Raw genomic sequence first — 21,134 nt, 5'->3', positions numbered from 1 at the left:
CACCCAGGCACCCCTAATTTTATTCTTAAGTAAACTCTACACCCAACATCCACCCACTCACAACCCTGAGATCAAGAGTCACATGATCAGGACACCTGGGTGACAAAGTAGGTTTAAGGATCGACTCTTTGATTTCAGCTCAGGTCATAATCTCAGGGTCCTGAAGCTGAGCCCAGCTTCAGGCTCTGCACTCAGAGGGGAATCTGCCTGAGAATTCTCTCGCTCCCTCCCTCTGGCCCTCCCCCTGCTCTCTCTCAAATTAATCTTTAAAAAAAAAAAAAAAAGTCACATGAATGAGTCAGCCAGGTGCCCCAGCTTCCCAAAATTTTAGTTCTTTTGTTAACTCCACAAAATGGACATTACCATTGTTGCATAGTGACTATTCCTTAAAACATTTATGTTGAAAATTTTTTGCACAAATATTTAACCCTTGGCTTATTTTGTCTAGTCTCTAATATTTTCTTCTGTTTTCACATATCAACCTATTTTCTACAAGATTCCTGATGTAGGGGGCGCCTAGGTGGTTCAGTGGGTTAAAGCCTTTGCCTTCAGGCTCAGGTCATGATTTCAGGGTCCTGGGATCTAGTCCCTCATCAGGCTCTCAGCTCAGCAGGGAGCCTACTTCCTCCTCTCTCTCTGCCTGCTTCTCTGCCTACTTATGATCTCTGCCAAATAAGTAAATAAAATCTTTAAAAAAAAAAAAAGATTCCTGATGTAGCAGTGTCAAAAACTACCTTGGATCCATGTTAAATAATTCTAAACAGCTAATGAAGATTTGTCCTAAATTTCGCTCCTCCAACCGTCTGCATTTTATCTCTTAGTTCTGCAGAATACTTTCATTATATAGAACTTTCATTCAATGACGAACTCTCATAATTCCCTTTCACTTAGCAGGTTATCTGAGTAAGTTTCTCAAATGTGTTAACATCCGAAATCATTGGAGAAAAAGTCATCATTACTATGTTCTTGGTAGGTTTTATGCAGTTCAAACTGGATGCATCTTAGGGATGTATGAAATGAGGATAGTTTGATGAGGAAAAGGGGATTTTTAATGCAAAATTTTAAGAGCCTTCATTTTATTGGGGACCCATGAGCATGCTTCAACTCTTAAGTATAACATACCTCCTTTTATTTTACAAATCCCAGCTTCATTCTATCTCTGACAGTTCATTGAGAAAATAGAATTAATCAGATAAGAACTCCTTTTATTCTCCCCAGTTTCAGACGTGCTTGCACTGATGCTTATATTCTCTCTTCCTTCCTGTTCAGATAAAATAATAAGCCAGTTCCTATCAACCACCAACTGGGTCATCTACACAACAGCTCATCTTCTCTTAGCCTCCAAAGTATTTTGTCCTGAAGTTACCTTACTGGGCCATTGCCATCAGTTTGCAATATACTCTACATATTCTATCTTTAAAAACAAACCAAAGATAAAAAACCAAAACCTTCCTTTATCTCACATCTGCCTCAAGCTGACTCACTCTGGGCTTCCAGCAAGATATTTCAAGAAGTCTATACTTGCTGTCACCTCTTCCTATCTTTGTTCACTATTTAACTCAGTCTAATACTGATAAACATTTATTGAGCATTTATTATGTACCAAATACTACCATTTTCTTTAAGTGACTTATTTAATCACAACCGAATGAAATGATGTGCACTAGAGATAAAGGAACTGAGGCACAAATGTTACAAAACTTGCAGAAAGCCTCAAAAATAGTGGCAGGCCCAGATTTCACCAAAACCAGGAAGGATCTGATAGCAGATCTATACTCATCAATTCATCCTATGCTACTCCAGTCTGGTTTAGGACCCCAGTAGTCCACTAAACAGGCTTTTCAAAGGGTCTACAATGGCCTACATATTGCCAAACCCAAAGAACATCATATGCTCATCTTACTCAATTTTGTAGAAGCAATCAGCAGAATGATTATCTTCACACACTTAGCTCTCTTAGCTTTTGAGACACCAAACCCTAGATATCCTTTCTCCTTAACACAGATTGGCCACTTTTCTGTCTTCTACATGGCTTCCAAATGTCAGAGTGCCAAGGCTTCAAACTAAGCTTTCTTGTTTTCTCAAACACATACTTTCCCTGAGGGATCTTAGCCTATCATCTAACACTATTTAAAAGCTTCTGATTCCGAAGTTAGTGAGTGGTCTCATTTCCACATAGTATCAAATAAGCTTTCCAAATCTAAAGTACCCATAATTCTTTTTTTTTTTTAAAGATTTTATTTATTTATTTATTTGACAGATCACAAGTGGGCAGAGAGACAGGCAGAGAGAGAGAGAGGGGAGGAAGCAGGCTCCCTGCTGAGCAAAGAGCCCGATATGGGGCTCGATCCCAGGACCCTGGGATCACGACCTGAGCCGACGGCAGAGGCTTTAACCCACTGAGCCACCTAGGTGTACCTAGTACCCGTTAATTCTTTTCTCTTCCAAAATGCTTCTTCATAGCCCCAATGTTCCCATAAGTTTAGAAAGTTGGCATTGTACTTGATGTCTTCCTGTTATCATGCACCCCAGTAAATCCTGTCAGCCTACCTCCCAAAAAAAATCCCAGAATTACTCATTTCTATCTTCAATGCAACATCACAGTCCTAATCTCTAATCACCTTGTGTCAGTGATTATTCTAATCTAAAATGGTCACCCTGGGCGCCTGGGCGGCTCAGTGGGTTAAGCCTCTGCCTTCAGCTCAGGTCATGATCTCAGGGTCCAGGGAGCCTGCTTCCTCCTCTCTCTGCCTACTTGTGATCTGTCAAATAAATAAATAAAATGTTTTTAAAAATAAAATGGTCACCCTGCCTCTACACATTCCCATTTCAACCCACTCTTCAAAAGCATCAAATGATCAAGTGTCAAAATGTTAGTCATATCACTGCCATACTCATTTTGATTCTCACTGCATTTAATAAAATCCAGGCCTTCGTTCAACACAATGCCTATGATCCCGACATCTTATGCTCCATGTCTGTAGTTTTGAAAACATCCCACTTTCCTTTCCTACTAGTGCATTTTCATTATCACAAAATGAAAAATGTAACAACTCCACACCCCCAACAAAAGCACTTGAGTTAAATCTCAAAAGGGCAGCTGCATGTTCTTGATATTATGTATCTGATGTCTAGCATGTTAACAGGCAGTAGCAAGTATTTGTCAAAAAGTTTCTAAGAACCTTCTCTCTGATTTATTACACTGAAATAATAAAAAAAAAGTAACTTGCTTTATAGTCTCAGCTCTCCTACTAAGTAGATGTAACACACTAAGCTTGTCACTTACCTTTTTTTTTTTTTTTTAAAGATATGGAGGAATATGCATACTACCCAACAGAGTTGTTCTGAAGATAAAAGGGTTTAGATCATCAGTTCTCAAAAGTGTGGTCCCTGACACAGCAGCACTGGCATCACCTGGGAACTTGTCAGAAATACAAATTCTCAGCTCCCACTTCAGATTTACTGAATCAGTGGTTCTGGAGGTAAAGCTCAAGCAACAAACACTTCTGGTGACTCTAATGTACACTGAAGTTTAAGAATCACTGACTTTCATGAAAACACTAAGGGGGAAAGAAGTTAAGGCTAAATAAATGCAAATTTATGTTATCATTACCTGCATGATAAAATCACATTTAACGTTGTTATTCATTGGTGGTAAATACTAACATTATAAAGACAAATTTTTTCACAAAATAGCTTATGTTGGTACGTAGTATTTTAGACACAATACACCTTAATTTTAAATACATATGCAATCAAGGAAAGCAAAGAAAGTGTTCTTTATATAACAGGCACAGCTAAGAAATACCTTAAATGGTAGATTTAAGGTTGACTGAAAATTAGGCTATTTTAAAGGTTTCGTTGTGCTTGGGGTAAATAAAGGAGGTTTTGTGGCTCTTACATGGTCTGGGTATTACAGAAGGTAGCACTATGTATCCAGGCAATCTGGGATTAACCAAGATTTATCTTACAAATCTTGGCTAATGATTCAGGTATCCACCAGTCAAGTCACTTATCAGTAAGAATGAAGTCAGACAGACGCATTTAGGGGGTTCAGATCACCCACCTCCTGACATGCTGAGTAATGACAATTCTGAACTTCAGATTCAATTTTCCTCTATGGGTTAATACAACCAGTCTTGCTGTGGGGGAGGAGTCCTATGCCATGGCCAGTGAACACATAAGGCATTCCCCTGTTTTGTCTTAGGGTCAGGCTTGAATTACTCCGTTGACTCCAAAGCTGCACAAACTTAGGAGCAGAGTTAAGAGAAGAGCTAAGGGAAGCAAGATATATCAAGGTGGGGGCGCCTGGGTGGCTCAGTGGGTTGGGCCGCTGCCTTCGGCTCGGGTCGTGATCTCAGGGTCCTGGGATCGAGTCCCACATCGGGCTCTCTGCTCAGCGGGGATCCTGCTTCCCTCTCTCTCTCTCTGCCTGCCTCTCTACTTGTGATCTCTGTCAAATAAATAAATAAAAATCTTAAAAAAGATATATCAAGGTGGAAAAAATACTTTAGGAAAATGTTCTATGACTAAAATCTTTATATAATTTTCCTAATTGCAGGTGATAAAATGGAGGCAATTTTAAAATGGTGTACAAACATGTGGTGCAATTCCCGAGTAGATTAATATATAACATCTTTTAAAAAGAAGATGTGGGACTTCATATTAGAAAGGACTAAGATTTGGGGTACCTGGGTGGCTCAGTCAGTTCAGCATCTGGATCATTTCAGCTCAGGTCACCTGAGTTCTGGGATGAAGCCCTGAATGGGCTCTACACTCAGCGGAGAGTCTGCTTGAAGATTCTTTCCCTTTGCCCCCCTCCCCTCCTTAAAATAAATAAATAATTTTTTTTTTTTTTTTTTTTTAAATTTGACAGAGATCACAAGTAGGCAGAGAGAGAGGGGGAAGCAGGCTCCCTGCCGAGCAGAGAGCCCGATGCGGGGCCCGATCCCAGGACTCTGGGATCATGACCTGAGCCGAAGGCAGAGGCTCAACCCACCGAGCCACCCAGCCGCCCCAATAAATAAATAAATTTTAAGGCGGGGAAGACCTGAGCTGAGATCACAGTTGGAAGCTTAACCAACTGAACTACCCAGGTGCCCCCAAAACTTAAGCTGTTGTCATGAAAATATATAGGACAGGGGCACCTGGGTGGCTCAGTGGTTAAGCCTCTGCCTTCGGCTTGGGTCATGATCTCAGGGTCCTGGGATCGAGTCCCACATCGGGCTCTCTGCTCTTCGGGGAGCCTGCTTCCTCCTCTCTCTCTCTCTCTCTGCCTGCCTCTCTGCCCACTTGTGATCTCTGTCAAATAAATAAAATCTTAAAAAAAAAAATGTATAGGACAGGAAGCCTGGTATTCCAAAATAAGTCTATCTGAAAAAGACAAATTATATGAAGTATGTGCATGCACTCTTATTTAACTAAAAATTCTTAAAAATTTCTAAGCTCAAATGGTATGTTGCAAAGTAATGTTAAGTGTAAAGACAGGGGCGCCTGGGTGGCTCAGTGGGTTAAAGCCTCTGCCTTCGGCTCAGGTCATGATCCCAGGGTCCTGGGATCGAGCCTCGAGTCAGGCTCTCTGTTCCACGGGGAGCCTGCTTTCTCCTCTCTCTCTCTTTCTCTGCCTGCCTCTCTGCCTACTTGTGATCTCTGTCAAATGAATAAATAAAATCTTAAAAAAAAAAAAAAAGTGTAAAGACAGGGGCGCCTGGGTGGCTCAGATGGTTAAGCACCTGCCTTCAGCCCAGGTCATGATCCCAGGCCCACATCAGGCTCCCTGCCCTGGCAGAGGGTAGGGAGGGGTCTGCTTTCCCTCTCCCACTCTACTTGCTTGTGTTCCTGCTCTCCCTGTCTCTTCCTGTCAAATAAATAAATAAAATCTTAAAACAAAAAAAAGTGTAAAGACAGACCATATAGTAGACACCATAACATGTAAAAATAAAACAAATGTGGATTATGCTGTCATTTTTAATTTTAATAAAATAGATAATTTCATATTACATAGAGAGCAAGTCCATCCACTCATCATTGATAAAATTTTAGAAATATTTTCTATAAAAAGTTTAGTACTTGATTGGGAATGAATCCATTAGAACATGATTTCTATAGATACAGTGTTCCCATCCTCACCCCCATTCTTATTTTGAGAAAATTTAAAAATACAGAAAAGTACAAAAAATAAGACAAGATATCCATATACCACAATCCAGAATTATCCAGTATTTTGATATATTTACTTGCAGTCTGTTTAGTTTTAAAGAGAAATGGATGTTTATATATAAAATTGAAGTCCCCTTTAAACAGTCCCCATCCCATCCCTCCCACACTCATCCCCTTTTCCTTCTCCACTCTTCACAAGCAACCACTATCAAGAGTTTGGTCTGTCAATCCATTTCAAAAACATTTTAAAAACATACATACATGTAAGTATCCATTACCAATACATAGTACTGAATTTTGTGAGAAAAGTTTTAATTAAAATTTACAAAAATGTCGTTGTAATATATGTTATTCTGCAACTTCATTTCCCCCTTCAACATAATTTTTGAGATCTCTGTAATACATGTCGATCTCACTTGTTAAATTTTACAGATATACAGTATTTCATCATAAGCATTTCCCATTTTGTTCCCGATGGGTATTTAAGTTGTTTCCAACTTATGGCTACTATAAATCATGCCACAGTAAATAGACTGTTATATATTTTGAAGCATACAAACTCAGAATTCCTAGGTATTCTTGAACTTGTTATAAGGAATGTTTCCCTACTCCCAAGGTCATAACCATTTCAGTATATAGCTTTTTCATATTCCTGTTTTTAACCTCTTGGATCTTACCTCCGTGTATAGTTCATGGTTTGTTTTTTCCTTGAAGAACAGATGACCTCCAAATCATTGTTTATACAGTCTCAGTATCTTCTTACCTCCTACTGCCATTTCTATCATATTCTAAATTCTAATAAATGCATAGGTGTTTCCAGAATCTCTTCCATTCTGCTAAATCAATATAGAAGTCTCTTCCTTTCTAATACTTAACAACTTATTTTTTTTATTACATTGGTGAAAATCTCCAGATCTACGCAGACAGCAATAGAAGCATGTTTACCATTCCCAATTTTAGTGGAAATGCATCTAAAGTTTCAGCATTACCTGCACCATCAGCTTTTTGGTGGGTGCAGGATTTTTATCATACAAATGTCTTTCTCTTCAGTATAAATTCCCTGGTGTCCAGTAACTTTTTCACTTTTGTTTTCCTCCTTTGTGATGCTTTCCTTCAGCACGATTACTTCTGATGTGCTATAGAGGCTTAAATTCCCGATGAATGTTTTCCAATTTTTAAGATATCTACAGGGTTTTTAATGAGTATGAATTTTCTGATGTCTAATGTGGTGTGACTTCTGGCTAAAAGCTTTCCCACATTCACTACATTGATAAGGCTTCTTACCTGTGTGTATTCTCAAATGCAGAGCAAGGGTTGAGAACTGAGAGAAAGCTTTCCCACATTCATTACAACCATAGGGTTTCTCACCTGTATGGCTTCTCACATGCACAGTAAGAGATGAACTTTGAGAGAAGGCTTTTCCACATACATTGCATTCATAAGGTTTATCACCTGAATGAATCCTCACATGCACAATAAGTGACGTTCGTTGAGAGAAGGCTTTTCCACATTCATTACATTCATAGGGTTTCTCTCCAGTGTGAATGTTTTGATGTTTTATGAGGTACTTCTTCTGGCCAAAAGCTGTTCCACATTCACTACATTTAAAGGGTTTCTCTCCAATATGAATTTTCTCATGCTCAGTAAGGTTAGACTTCCCACTGAAGGTTTTTCCACACTCCTTACATACAAAAGGCTTCTCTCCCGTGTGAGTTCTCTGGTGTCTGATGAGGTTTGACTTCTGAATGAAAGCTTTCCCACAATCCTTACACTCAAAAGGTTTCTCTCCAGTGTGAATTTTCTGATGGGTAAGGAGGTTTTCCTTCTGGCTGAAGGATTTTCCACATTCATTACATTCAAAAAGCTTTTCTCCAGTATGGGTATTCTGATGTTTAATGACATACTGCTTTTGGCTAAAGGCTTTTCCACATTCATTACATTCAAAAGGTTTCTCTCTATTATGAAAATGTTCATGTTCGGTGAGATTTGATTTGTGGCTGAAGACTTTCCCACATACTTTACAGGCAAAGGGGTTTCCCCCACTACAAATTCTCTGCTGACTGAGGTGTGACATCTGAATGGAAGCTTTCCCACATTCACAAGGTTTCTTTCCAGTATGAATTTTTTGATGAATGAGGATTTACTTTTGCTTGAAGGTATTTCCACATTTCTTACATTTGAAGGGCCTGTGTGTATGACCTTTCAAATGTAAAGTAAGGAATAAAATTCAAGAGAAATCTCTATCATACACAGTGTATTATAAGCTTTCTCTCCAAGTATAAATGTTCTAATGCTCAATGAGGTTTTGTTATATTCACTGGTTTTTCTCCAGTAAAAATTTTCTTCTGCTCAATGAATCTGTCATCTAGCTAAAGGCTCCTCAGAAACAGGGTTTCTCTCTAGCCTGACTTCTACATTTAATGAGGTGTGGCATGTGAGTGAAAGTTTTCCCACATTCAGTAAATTCATAGGGTTTCTCTCCAGTATAAATGCTGTTTTCAGATGGGGTTCAAACCGAAGGCATTTCCACACTGATTTACACTTAAAGGGGGTTATTACCTAAAGAATAAGTTGTGGCAGGATTTCTGAACTAAATTAGACTGATGATTCTTTCCTACACAACACCCCTCGTGATTGTAAGCTAAACAGTATTTCAAACTCTTTCTAGTAAAATTGAAAAAGATGTTGCCGTTAAAAGATATAATGTCTGAGATCAGAGGAAGTATTTTTCCAATTTTCTTATATTCACTGCTTTTTTTTCCTCAGTCTTTCCTGGAGATGGACGCAACTTGCTTCCCACGTCTTGTTGCCTCTCTATCTGCTCATCATCTTCTCAGGCTTCTTCTAAAATGGAGTACAAAGAATCATCATTTAAAGAAGGTAATGTATAAAAGTGCTTAGTACTGTGGCTGATAAATGGTAAGCCTTGATAATGTTAGCTTTATGTTATCATTATTTATGAATTTTCCCATTACTGGTAATAAAATTTTGGATTGTGCTATTGGGATGAACTATGGAAGCCCACCTCACAGCATGAAAAAATCCTCATGACCAATGTCAACAAATAACTTTTGAGAAGGAAACTTTTGTGGAGGGTATCTGCATAGATAATTAACAATCATAGGCACACAGAACTTAAGGATTCCCATTTCTTAGTTCGGCAAATTGAATGTAACAGACAATGAGGAATTGACAAGTAGGATAAAAAGAGGACACAGAATTGAGAAAGTCTAAGAAAAGGATGTCTAAAAAAAGGAAAGGAATTAACCAACAACTGCTTCCTTCCAAAACCCCAATTAAAAAGACAAGAAAAGGGAAGATGGTACAAGTCACAAGCTCACAAGAAAAAATGGATATGACTGGAGATATCAATACACACAGACATTAACAAATTTCCTGATAACATAAGAGCACACAAAAGATTTTCAACACGACATAGCTGAGGAAGTTTAAGTATGTAAAGATCCTGCAGAAGAAGCCAATGTCAAACCAATTTATGCCATGAAATATCAGAAAGACTAAGGAAACGGAGGGAATCAAGTACCTCAAAAGAAATAATAAAGGATAGTAGCTGAAAAAAAGATATAGGTGCGGCTGGAGCACTACCCTCCCAGTAGGAGGACCATGCGTTTGATGAAATAGAAATCATTCTTGGCAGAAATTTAATCAGAGAAATCTCCAGGCTCAGGGATATCCAATAAGAGATGACAAGGGAGAGTGCTACACTGCAATCAATGGGATTAAATCTGTGCATAACATGGTGAGACCTCCAGGACAGTCTGTAGCTCATGCCAAAAAAGGGCTGGCCATCAGGTATATATACCTGTGAGCAGAGTATAAAAGGCTCCTTCTCTGAAGTACCTGAAAAGCCCATGAAAAACCTCAGTAGGATACCCCTCCAAGATGGTATCTGTCACCTGTACTCATTTTTTTCGGCCAAAACAAAGGACCTGTACACGCCAGGGTTTGTGTGAGTAAAGTAGTATAATCCTTCTGTGGAGACTCTGGACCATAAGGCATTTTTTTTTTTAAGATTTTATTTTTAAATAATTTTTACACCCAATGTGGGGCTTGAACTCACAACCCCAAGATCAAAAGTCACACGCTCACCAACTGAGACAGTCAGGCACCCTATAGCATTTTTTTAAAAGATTTATTTGAGAGAGAGACAGAGAGAGAATGAGTAGGAGGAGCCCAGGAAGAGGGAGAATAATCTCAAGCAGACACCCTGCTGAGCACAGAGTCTGACGGGGGCTTGATGTCATGACCCTGAGATTATGACCTGAGCCAAAACCAAGAATCAGACGTGTAATCAACTGTGCCACCCAGGCACCCTATCCCATGGCATTTTACTTCTGACTCACAGAAACCTATTAGATGACTAGAAGCAACCAGGCATGAAACAGCTTATGATCACCTTTCAGTGAATCAGTTTTAAACAGAATTGCAGCCAGTATTTCACACACATTTGAGGAACCCCTAGTACTTAGAAAGATAGATCAACATCAGAAGAAAAAACAAAGGGCACCTGAGTGACTCAGTGGGTTAATTGATCCTCTGCCTTCGGCTCAGGTCATGATCCCAGGGTCCTGGGATCGAGCCCTGCATTGGGCTCTCTGCTCAGCGGGGAGCCTGCTTCCCCCTCTCTCTCTGCCTGCCTCTCTGCCTTCTTGTGATCTCGGTCAAATACATAAATAAAATCTCAAAAAAAAAAAAAAAAAGAAAGAAAGAAAGAGAAAATAAGAAACTTTAGCATATAGGTAAGGAACAGTAAACAGCAACAAAACCTAAAACCAATCAGACAGATGATATTTTATGATAGTTTATGAGTGAAACAAAAATATGGTTCTGTAAGGAAAAAACAAAAAGTTCCTTTGAAATTAATTTAAGATGGGGAGTAGGAAGTTAGACTGTATTCTCAATCATTAATAAAAGGGTCATCTTACTGTAGAAGGATTACAGTATTTCACCCTAGCAAACTCAGGCATGGCCAGCTACTGTTTGGCCAATGAAATATAAGTGCAGGGGCGCCTGGGTGGCTCAGTGGGTTGAGCCGCTGCCTTCGGCTCAGGTCATGATCCCAGGTCCTGGGTTCAAGCCCCGCATCGGGCTTTCTGCTCAGCAGGGAGCCTGCTTCCTCCTCTCTCTCTGCCTGCCTCTCTGCCTACTTGTGATTTCTCTCTGTCAAATAAATAAATGAAATCTTAAAAAAAAAAAAAAAGAAATATAAGTGCAAGTGACAAGTTATTCCCCAGAAGGAGCTTTAAGAAGCCAAATTCAGGGGCACCTAGCTGGTACAGATGGTGAAGTATGAGACTCCTGATCTTGGGGTTGCAAGTTTGAGCCCTATGATGGGTGTAGAGATTACTTAAAGGGGCACCTACGTGGCTCAGTCAGTTAAGTGTCTGCCTTTGGCTCAGGGTCATGATCCCAGGGTCCTGGGATGGAGCCCCACATCAGGATCCCTGCTCGGCAGGGAGATATATGTGCCCCGATGTTCAGTGCAGCACTATCTACACCAGCTGAGATATGGAAACAATCTAAATGTCCATCAACAGATGAACAGAGAAAATATGGTGCATACACACAACGTAATATCACTCAGCCATAAAAAAGAACGAAATACTACCATTTGCGACAACATGGATGGAACTTGAGGGTATTACAGAAAGTGAAAGAAGTCAGAGAAAGACAAATAATGTATAATCTCACTTATATGTGGAATCTTAAACAACAAACCAAGCTCAGAGAGAACACACTGATGGTTGAGAGAGGTGGGTTTGGGGTGTGGGCAAAATGGGTGCAAGGGATCAAAGGTACAACTTCCAGGTTTAAAATAAGTCATGGGGATGTAATGTACAGCATGGGAACTACAGTTAGTAATACGTATTGCATACTTGGAAGTTGCTGAGAGTAGTTCCTTAAATGTTCTCAATGGAAGAAAAAAAAGTTCTTTAACCATGTGTGTTGACAGACGCTAACTAGAGTTATCGTGATCATTTCATAATATACACAACCACGAATTATGCTGCAGTGTGTGAGGGGGGATGGGGTAACTGGGCAATGGGCTTTAAGGAGGGCACCTGATGTAATCAAAACTGGGTGATATTTGCAACTGATGAATCATTAAATTCTACCCCTGAAATTAGTAACATACCATATGTTAACTAGCTTGAATTTAAATAAAATCTTTTTTTTTAATAAAATCTTAGGAAAAAATTATAATATTGTACATCTGAAACTTATATAATATTGTAGGTGAATTAGACCTCAATTTTTTTAAAAGACAAATTCAGAGCATAAAGCAAGGTAACATATTAGCTGAGTGAAGTTCCAGAAAACAAAAGGAAAACACTGATTAGAGGAGATACTCAAAGAAAAACAAACAAACAAAAAAGCTTGCTCTCCTGTAAGTCATGAATCTCTAGACTTAAAGGGCACACGCAGTACCTTGCACGATGAATAAAAGATGCATACCTACATGTGTCATTGTGACATTTCAAAAGAAAAAAATGAAGAGGCCATTAAAAAAAAACCCCTAATATATATGTATATACACACATATATACATCACCCAACTACACACAGGTATGTATCACCCAAAGAACAGGAATCAGAATGGCACCAAATTTCTCAACAGAAACACAGGAAGCTAAAAGACAAAATTCTGAGGGAAAATTCTAAGCTTAGCCTACCAATCTAATGAGACAAAGGCATTCTTGAGATATGTAAATGTTAAAAAATTTTTTTTTCAATGCACTTTTCCTCTCAGGATGCTACTACATGAGCTCCACCAAATTAATAGACAGAGAAGGTGATACAGAATGCAAGAAAGATAGAATATAACATAGGGAAAACAAATGAAAAAGTCTTTGATAATGTTGATGAAAAAATACAAGATCAGAGCTAACTATCAGGTCAGAGTACAGCCAGTTCTGACTGGAACAGAAGAACCAAAATTCTACAGGTAAATCTTCATGGGAAAAAAATGGAAAAAAATTTCCCAATGCATTTGACCATGTGGAAACTAGTATTTAGAGGGCTTTTAACTATTCTAAGGTATCCAAGGGAGTTTATGCTAAATACAGAAAACCAAAACATAAGTATGACAAATATAAATTCCATGAAAGAAAAAATAGCATAGTAATAAATAAAATTCTATACATCTACACATATACGTCTATTGTAAATGAAAGGGTAATAGTTGGGGCGCCTGGGTAGGACAGTGGGTTAAAGCCTCTGCCTTCGTCTCAGGTCATGATCCCAGGGTCCTGGGATCAAGCCCCGCATTGGGCTCTCTGCTCAGCAGGGAGCCTGCTTCCTCCTCCTCTCTCTCCTCTCTGCCTACTTGTGATCTCTGCCTGCCAAATAAATAAATAACATCTTTAAGAGAAAAAAAAAAAAAAAGGGTAATAGTTATCTCAAAAAGATGTCTTAAAGGTTATTTTTTTTTTTTTAAAAGATTTATTTGCCAGAAAGAAAAAGAGACCAAGAGCAAAAGCAGGGGAAAGCATTGGGCAAAGGGAGAGGTAGAAGCAGACTCCCCAACAAGCAGGGAGCCTGATGCGGTACGATCATGACCTGAGCTGAAGGCAGACCCACCCTGCTGAGCCACAGGCATCCCTTCAATTTGAGTTATTATATTAATGACTTCAGTGATTAAAAAAAAAAAGAAAGAAACAAGTCAGACAGTTGTTTATCCTCTAAATAGGTAAAATTAAGGTGGGCAAGACAGACTGGAAAAATAAAAATTGATACTAAAGAGTTACTTCTAACTTCAGAATAAATGAGTGTCAGGGCGCCTGGGTGACTCAGTTAAGTATCCAGCTCTTGGTTTCTTTCAGCTCTGGTCACAATCACACCGGTTATAAGATCCAGCCCCACAACGGACTCCGCACTGAGCATGGAGTCTGCTTCAGATTCTTTCACTCCCTCTGATCCTCTCCACTTGCACACCTGTGCACTGGCATACTCTCTCAAATAAATAAAATCTTTTAAAAAAAATGAGTCCTCTCTGGGATTTAATTTCTAAAGAAAAGGAGGAAAGGCACAATGCAGTGTTCTAGAAGCCACCTCCAGTAAGAGGAAAAAGGGGGAAAAAAATAAAAGCAAAAGATAAGAAAACACTTAGCAAGATAAAGCAGCATCTCAGGTCATCAAAGCACCAATCAAACAGAAGAGAGAATTCCTACAGGGGTGACTCACAAGACATAAATAGATCCTTCCTTCTAAAAAGTTAAAATAAGAACATCTCTGCCCACTTTTCACATCGGTGAAAGATAAACAGGGGAAAAAGGGGGGGGGACTGCATTGTTGAGAAGAGCAGGAAGTAGCTATAATCCTAATGTCTTATGAGGATTGTTAGCAGGCATCAGCCATTGTTGCTGTTTTTAGGAAGGGTTCTCAGGCACAATGCTCTCCAAAAACATAAGGCATAGCCTCAAGGGACAAATCATCACCTCCTGGTTTTTAACAACAGAATCACTGGAATGTAGGTTGGATACAGAAGACTTGGTGGACCCACCAGCATCCCTAAATGGTAGGAAAAGTAGGACTGAGCAAGGAAATACAGAGACACCATCAGTGAATAAAGCTGCTTATAAGTACAGCAAACAGAGGATCACAACTTTCTCCCTAAATTCCTGACTTGTGTATCTAACTTCCTATATGAATATGCACTAAAATGATTAGCAAACGTCACTATCAATAACTCCAAAATGTACCTCTTGATCTATCTCTCAAATTTCCTGAAGTCTTCCTATCTCAGGAAATGTTAAACTCATTCTCTTCTAGTTAAAACCCTGGAACTGTGATTCCTCTTCCTCTTATAAAAAAATACAACCTAAAAAAATACATCAATAAAAATAAACATATATCAGCCAATCCTGCCAGCTGTTTCTTGAAAATATCTGAAGAATCTGGGGCCCCTGGGTGACTCAGGGTCTGCCTCCAACTCAGGTCATGATCCCAGGGTCCTGAGATGGAGCCCTGCATCAGGCTCCCTGCTTCTTCCCGTTCATGATCTCTCTCTTGCTTTCTCTCTCAAATAAATAAAATCTTTTTAAAGATTTTTTTTTATTTTTTATTTATTTGTCAGAGAGAGAAAGAGTGAGCGAGCACAGGCAGAGTGGCAGGCAGAGGCAGAGGGAGAAGCAGGCTCCCCACAGAACAAGGAGCCCGATGTGGGACTCGATCCCAGGACGCTGGGATCATGACCCGAGCCGAAGGCAGCTGCTTAACCAACTGAGCCACCCAGGCGTCCCGCAAATAAATAAAATCTTTAAAAAATATATATATGTATCTTAAAAATCTGACTCACCACTAGCAATACTATCATTTTCTTACGTAGATTACTGCAATAGGCTGATTAATCTCCTAGCCTTGTCCCCATATACCTTATATTCTATACACCAGCCAAAATGTAATTCTAACCTTATCACTGCTCTAACACCAAACCCTTTGATGGTCTCCCAAATCACTCAGAATAAAGACGGGGCCTGTTACCTAACCACACCTATTCTTTTTCCTTTTTGCTCAATGTGCGTAAGCCTACTTTGCCCTGGTCAATATTTCTAAAACAGCAAGTTCCAGCCTCATGGCTTTCAACACTTTTTGTTCCTTCTGGATGAATGTTCTTCCATCAAATATAACATGCCTCACTTGCACATGCTAAAGCTCTTTTTTTTAAAAAAAGTCATCCTGGGACGCCTGGGTGGCTCAGTTGGTTAAGCAGCTGCCTTCGGCTCAGGTCATGATCCCAGCGTCCTGGGATCGAGTCCCACATCCGGCTCCTTGCTCGTCGGGGAGCCTGCTTCTCCCTCTGCCTCTGCCTGCCATTCTGTCTGCCTGTGCTTGCTCTCTCTCCCTCTCTCCCTCTGACAAATAAATAAATAAAATCTTTAAAAAAAAATAAAAAAGTCATCCTTTTAGTGAGACCTTTCCCTGATCAACTGATTTAAGATTATAACCGCCAACTAGCCTTCTCTATGTTGCTTTTCCTTGTTTTTTCTCCAGAGCACTACCACCATCTGATAGAATATATATTTTTACTTATTTACTCACAGCGTGTCTTCCTCAGGAGGGAGGAATTTTTGAAAATTTTGATCAATGACATCTCCTTAATAACTGAAATGGTACCTAATATCATTCAAAAAATACTTATCAACTCTATGAATATACTACATTGCTAGAAATGAAAGTTGGTTTACTTAAGCTTATTTCTGTCAAATCTATAAATAAATTTAACTTTGACTCAGCATTTCCACTTAGGATGAATTACTATATAGCTGTTACCTATTTTATCTCTGCTAAGCAATATAAACAAGTATATATACACTTGTGTATTCAAAAGCATACACCTGCAGACAACCTAAAATGTCCATAAATAGGAGACAGGTTAAATAAAATGTGTTGGTAAGAGTCTCTTCCAAAAACCAAACAAAAACAACTACAGACACGACAGAATACATACTATCATTTATATGAAAAGGAAAAGTGAGGGCTTACATACATATATAGTCGTATTTACAGCACAGATATGCTGCTTTATTATAGGCTACCTCAAGAAGGCTACATGTGAAACTCTTAAAAATGACTGTATCTTTGAAAAAAATCTATAGGACTGAAGATAAGTGGTAAGAGACTTTCTCAGTGTACACCTTGATGTTCAAAAATGTTACAAGCTCATGTTAGTATACTAAAAAACAAATACAGGGACGCCTGGGTGGCTTCAGTAAGTTAAGCACTGCCTTCAGCTCAGATCATGGTCTCAGGGTCCTGGCCTTGCTCAGCGGGGAGCCTGCTTCTCCCTCTGCCTCTACCTGCCACTCTACCTACTTGTGCTCGCTCTCTCTCTCTCTCTCTCTCTCTCTCTCTCTTTCTGGCAAATACATAAATAAAAAGCTTTTAAGAAAATAAAAAAGTAAAAAATAAAAGCCAAAAACAGACTCTAACATTTATATGCACGTACAGCAGAAAAGGGCAGAACTGATTTCTAAGGCAACAACTTCTGAAAGAGATATATACGTAGGTGGAAAAGAAAGGAAGGCAGGAATTTGTTGATGTGTAATGGGGGAGAAGGTGGGATAAGCAGACAACATGAAGCATGATTACAGATGTAAAACATAATTCAGAGGCATTTAACCACTGAAAGAATGAAAATAAGGTAGCAAGTAATAAAAAGGAACCTAAATGTCAGACTATATATAAAGACTTTTTTTTTTTAAAGATTTTGTTTATTTATTTGACAGAGAGATATCACAAATAGGCAGAGAGGCAGGCAGAGAGAGATGGGGAAGCAGGCTTCTCACCGAGCAGAGAGCCTGCTGTGGGGCTTGATCCCAGCACCCTGGCATCATGACCTGAGCCGAAGGCAGAGGCTTTAACCCACTGAGTCACCCAGGCACCCCAAAAAAGACTTTTAAATTTTTTAAAAATTTTCATTTATTTATAAAGATTTATTTATTTATTTGACAGAGCCAGATCACAAGTAGGCAGAGAGGCAGGCAGATAGAGGGGGAAGCAGGCTCCCTGCTGAGCAGAGAGCCCGATGCGGGGCTCTATCCCAAGACCCTGAGATCATGACCTGAGCCCAAGGCAGAGGCTTAATCCACTGAGCCACCCAGGCGCCCAAGATTTTTTTTAAAAAAAGATTTCATTTATTTGACATAGAGACAGCGAGAGAGGGAACACAAACAGGGGAGAGGGAGAAGCAGGCTTCCCGCAGAGCAAGGAGCCGGACGCTGGGCTTGATTCCAAGACCCTGGGATTTTGACCTGAGACGAAGGCAGACGCCTAAGGACTGAGTCACCCAGGCACCTCAACACTTAAGACTTATAAAAGACAATGCATAAGGAAAAAAGTCTATACAAATTGGGAGATATGATGAGAGAAAAATCACACAGCAGTAATAGAAATAAAGTGTGAAGTCCTGACATCCAAAACGGAGTTAAGAGGGGCATCTAAAAAGTCTGATTAAATAATACAGTACTGAAGCAGCAAAAATGATGACTGTAAATGTAAGCCAGCCATCTAAAGAATTCATAACAAGTAAATACTCCCAAGTCTAGGGCCTGTAAGAAAATATCTGAGTATTTCAAAGGTGTCAATGCTGCCTGACCAACGGTGACCTACCTTGCCATTCACTCACCTGAACAAATTTCCTTTCCACTTGGTTCTCCACCATCCAGTGTCTTCTTATTCCAACACAGGATCACATACAGTTTGGTCAGTTTATAACCTGCTTTTGGGAAAATGACACAGCACTAGAATGTTAATGCTGGGGGCCAAAGTACCATCCCAGAACTAAGGCTGAGCCCAGGGGCCTCCAGGCCTTCTCAATGATGAGGAAGGTGCAGTTTCCAGGATCACAAGGAAGTGGCCCTGTGAAAAAGAAGGAAGTAATGACCTTTTGCCTTAGAGATTAATGCACACACAATTATAATAAGGAACGAGGACAACCTGAAACTTGAATTTCAAAGCCATACTCAATAAACCATTTACATTTCCAGAAATGGGGTAAAAAAAAAAAAAAAGAGAGAGAGAGAATTATTTCTCAGAATTTACTTACACAGGAAAGCTGTTCATACCTTCTATGACTGGTTGCTACTGTTCTGTACCACCACATTTATACATAGGTTCCTGACTGGATTTTAACCATGGCTATTATTCCTGGATGATTTTAATACTCACATCATGACAACAGCAGTAGATGCCTATCAGAACTAAGTCACCAGAATACAATGCATAGGAAATTGTTCTTACAGTATTCAGGAATAAAGCTGCAAAAAGTTTCCCCAGAGTCCTAACATTTACTTTGTATTATAATCTGGTTAAAACTATGTATCAGAAATGTCCTGTAAATATACATTCATTCATTCATTCACTCAAAAAACATTTTTTTTTTAATTTATTTGACAGACAGATCACAAGTAGGCAGAGAGGCAGGCAGAGAGAGAGAGGAGGAGGAGGCAGGCTCCCTGCTGAGCAGAGAGCCCGAATGCGGGACTCGATCCCAGGACCCTGGGATCATGACCTGAGCCGAAGGCAGAGGCTTTAACCACTGAGCCACCCAGGCGCCCTCAAAAAACATTTTTAAGGACATTATTGGAACTGACAAAATTTGAATATGGATTTTATGTTAAATAATAGCAATGTGTTGATATTAAAATTTTTTTTAAAGATTTTATTTATTTGACAGAGAGAGATCGCAAGTAGGCAGAGAGGAAGGCAGTGAAAGAGGGGGAAGCAGGCTCATTGCTGAGCAAAGAACCCAACACATGGCTCGATCCCAGGACCCTGAGACCATGACCTGAGCCAAAGGCAGAGGCTTAACCCACTAAGCCACCAAGGCTTAGTTTTTGTTTACCATACCATGGTTATGAAAAACAAAGTACTTGTTCTTAGAAAATCCGCACTCAAGTACTTATAAAGGAAGCACGTATGCAACTTAGTCTCAAATGGCTCAAAAAAAAATTATACACAAAAATATCTGGACAAAGGAAGTAGGAAAAACAAAGCAAAAAAACAAAACATAAATGGTAAATTTGGGTAAAGGATATATGGGACTTTCTAAACTAATCCAACTTTTCTATAAAGTCGAAATCATAAAAAAAGCAAAATCCTAAAAACCTGAGTTACTGCTATACACATACACATTATCATACATATCATACACTATCATACTAACATACTATGTACGTTGAAGAAGCTTGGTTACCAATTTTTGTGCTGGGGTATGGCAGAGATGGAGGGCTTAGAACATAATTTTAACAGTAATGTAGGGGCACCTGGATGGCTCAGTCGTTAAGTGTCTGCCTTCGGCTCAGGTCATGATCCCAGGAGCCCCGCATCAGGCTGCCTGCTCTGTGGGAAGCCTGCTTCTCCCTCTCCCACTCCCCCTTCTTCTGTTCCTCTCTCGCTGTGTTTCTATCAAATAAATAAATAAAATCTTTTAATAAACAAACAAACAGTAATGTACCTAGAGAGAAATAGGAGAGGGTTAGTTTCCTGAAGACAATCAGCAGGGGAAAGGAGATCAAGTTTGACATTCTATTCAAGTTTGATATCCAGAGTGTCAGGTTTCTGAGCAACATGCAGGCAGGTATATTCATTAGGCAACTGCACACAGACATAATGTGCTCAGAACAGGCCTAGAAAGCCCAGGAAGGAAACAGGAATTTACCAGCTGTGAGAATATCAGTGCTGCTGAAGACATAGGTGGAATGTGACTATGACTGCTTAGAGATGTGAAGAAGATAGTCAAGGACAGAATCCTAGGAACACCCAACAGTTAAAGAGGCAAGGAAAGGTTTCAAAGGAGCATGGTGGCTGCTTAGTTTTGTATCTTTCAAGTACTTCTTCTGAAAACTATACAAAATATCAAGAATAGGGACACCTGGGTGGCTCAGTTGGTTAAGCAGCTGCCTTCGGCTCAGGTCATGATCCCAGCGTCCTGGGATGGAGTCCCACATCGGGCTCCTTGCTCGGCGGGGAGCCTGCTTCTCCCTCTGCCTCTGCCTGCCTCTCTGCCTGCCTGTGCTCGCTCACTCTCTCTCCCTCTGTCTCTGCCAAATAAATAAATAAAATCTTTAAAAAAAAAAAAAAAAGAGTAATGGGGGTGGTGGGCGACCAATACACACTATTATTTTTCATAAAACTAGTAGAAAGAATATGTTCACTCTAAATTATATTAAGTGTAGCCCCAAACACCCAAAATAGCAGATCCAGTGCAGGAACCACAACAGTATGGTATGCACAGCAAGAAATATTACATAACTGTGAGCAGTCTTTGAAATAACAGATCTCAGAAATAATTAGCAAATATTCACTCTCAGAATGACAGCTGAGTGTGAACTGCTGCAACTGAGTCTAAAAATGAACGACAAAACTAGGAACCAAAAAGCCCTCCCAAACTCCATGTACCAAAGGCAGACCCAAACAAGAGGCCTAAACAGGAAGTTGCAAAAAAGTCTAGA

The 21,134-nt window shown here is 39.6% G+C and overlaps 1 protein-coding gene and 1 pseudogene across 2 annotated transcripts in view; one reads left to right on the top strand and one right to left on the bottom strand.

The window, feature by feature from the left end:
• The window catches only part of LOC111161452, a 637,630-nt pseudogene that overhangs the window by 570,494 nt on the left and 46,002 nt on the right, over positions 1-21,134 (top strand). The window lies entirely within an intron of this gene.
• LOC111161456 (zinc finger protein 146) lies at positions 5,950-19,029 on the bottom strand. The gene is made up of 2 exons (XM_022525122.1): positions 18,308-19,029; positions 5,950-9,003 (listed from the first exon to the last, which is right to left on the bottom strand). The coding sequence occupies exon 2, from the start codon at positions 8,231-8,233 to the stop codon at positions 7,355-7,357; it is 879 nt and encodes a 292-aa protein (XP_022380830.1). The 5' UTR covers positions 8,234-9,003; positions 18,308-19,029; the 3' UTR covers positions 5,950-7,354.

This window comes from Enhydra lutris, unplaced genomic scaffold (assembly GCF_002288905.1).
Source record: "Enhydra lutris kenyoni isolate GAN:26980312 unplaced genomic scaffold, ASM228890v2 scaffoldscaffold85, whole genome shotgun sequence".
NCBI classification, from domain to species: domain Eukaryota; kingdom Metazoa; phylum Chordata; class Mammalia; order Carnivora; family Mustelidae; genus Enhydra; species Enhydra lutris.
Note: the sequence above shows the minus strand (reverse complement) of the source record. Positions and strands in the feature narration are given on the sequence as shown.